Below are 1,710 nucleotides of genomic sequence, written 5' to 3'. Positions count from 1 at the left end.
GAAGGCGGGGGCGTGGCGCAGGAAGGGGCCGGGCCGCAGGAGCCGCAGCAGCGCCGCGAGGCCGCCGGGGGGCTCGGGGGGCTCCGGAGGGGCGCGGGGCGGGCGGAGGAGGGCGGCGGCGGCCACGAGGTGCAGGGAGACGGCGGCCAGCAGGAGCAGGGCGCCGCGCCAGCCGTAGGTGTCCAGGGCCAGCGGGACCAGCGGGGCCAGCGCCAGCCCCGAGACGGCGGCGCCGGAGACGGTGAGGCCGGTGGCCAAGGCGCGGCGCCGGGGGAACCAGCGGGAAACGGCGCCCAGCGCCGGCGTGAAGGCCAGCGACCAGCCCAGGCCTGCGGGGAGACGGGTTCTGGGTCAGGCTGTGGGGTCACAGGAGGGGTGGGAGGGTTCTAGGTCATTCTATGGGGTCACGGGAGGGGTGGGAGGGTTCTGGGTCATTCTATGGGGTCACGGGAGGAGTGGCAGGGTTCTGGGTCATTCTATGGAGCCACACAAAGATTTAAGGGTTCTAGGTCATGCTATGGGGTGGGAGATGTGAAGCATTGGGTTCTAGGTCATTCTATGGGGTTACACGCAGTTTGGGAGGATTCTAGGTAATACTACAGATTTACGTGAGGTTTGGGAGGGTTCTGGGCCATTCTATGGGGTCACATGAGGTTTGGGACAGTTCTAGGTCATTCTCTGGGGGTCATGTGAGGTTTGGGAAGGTTGTAGGCCATGCTATGGTGTGGGAAATGTGACTAATTGGGTTCTAGGTCACGCTGTATGGTTACACGATGATTTAAGGGTTCTAGGTCATTCCATGGGGGTTTGGGAGGGTTCTGGGTCATCCTATGGGGTCACACAAGGATTTAAGTGCTCCAGGTCATTCCATGGGGCTGGGAGATGTGAGGGTTTGGCTTCTAGGTCATTCCATGGCGTTACACCTGCATTTATGGGTTCTAGGTCATTCCATGGGGTGGGGGACATGAGAGTTTGGGTTCTGGGTGATCCTATGAAGTGTGTGGGGTTCTAGGTCACCCTGTGGGGTTACAGAAGGGTTTCTGGGTTCTAGACCATTCTACTGAGTGCAGGGCTCACAAGGGTTTGGGTTCTAGGTCACCCTGTGGGGTTACAGAAGGGTTTCTGGGTTCTAGACCATTCTACTGAGTGCAGGGCCCACAAGGGTTTGGGTTCTAGGTCACCTTATGGGGTGGGGGAGGACAGAGGGGGGACAGGGTCAGGGAGGGGACACAGGGGGGACAGGGACAGTGAGGGGACACCTGGCAATGGGGGTCACAGGAGAGCGCCCGATGGGAACAGGCGCCGGGCCGCCACCGTGAGGGGGGACGGGGACACCGGGGGGACACCGGGACGATGAGGGGACACCGGGACGATGAGGGGACACTGGGACAGTGAAGGGACCGACGGGACAATGAGGGGACACAGGGACACCGGGGGGACACGGGAATAAGAAGGGGACAATGGGGACAACGGGACAGTGAGGGGACACCGTGGGGACAGCGGAGCTGACGGATTTAGGGGTCACAGGGGTCACAGGGGGTCACAGGGGTCACAGGGGTCACAAAGAGGTCACGGGGTCACACAGGGGTCAGGGGTGACCCAGGAGCATTGAGGGGGGGGGTCCCGGGGGGGTCCCCAAAATGACGCAGCCTGGAAATGAAAAGGACCCGGGGTCACGGAGGGGTCACGGGGGGTCAGGGACCCAAAATT

General features: G+C 62.4%; 1 protein-coding gene across 1 annotated transcript in view; it reads right to left on the bottom strand.

Annotated features, from left to right (window-relative positions):
• LOC121352090 (monocarboxylate transporter 13-like) overlaps window positions 1–329 on the bottom strand; it is a gene marked incomplete at its 5' end in the record, with an annotated part of 1,587 nt that extends 1,258 nt beyond the window's left edge. The window contains one exon of the mRNA XM_041464688.1: window positions 13–329. Within this exon, the coding sequence (XP_041320622.1) occupies window positions 13–329 (317 nt within the window). The remainder of the gene's footprint in view (window positions 1–12) is intronic.
• Window positions 330–1,710: the final 1,381 nt, after the last annotated feature.

The sequence above is a fragment of the Pyrgilauda ruficollis genome, unplaced genomic scaffold (assembly GCF_017590135.1).
Source record: "Pyrgilauda ruficollis isolate IOZ18807 unplaced genomic scaffold, ASM1759013v1 scaffold1823, whole genome shotgun sequence".
Classification (NCBI taxonomy): Eukaryota; Metazoa; Chordata; class Aves; order Passeriformes; family Passeridae; genus Pyrgilauda; species Pyrgilauda ruficollis.
The sequence above is the reverse complement of the archived record's forward strand: the minus strand, read 5'-3'. Positions and strand labels throughout refer to the sequence as shown.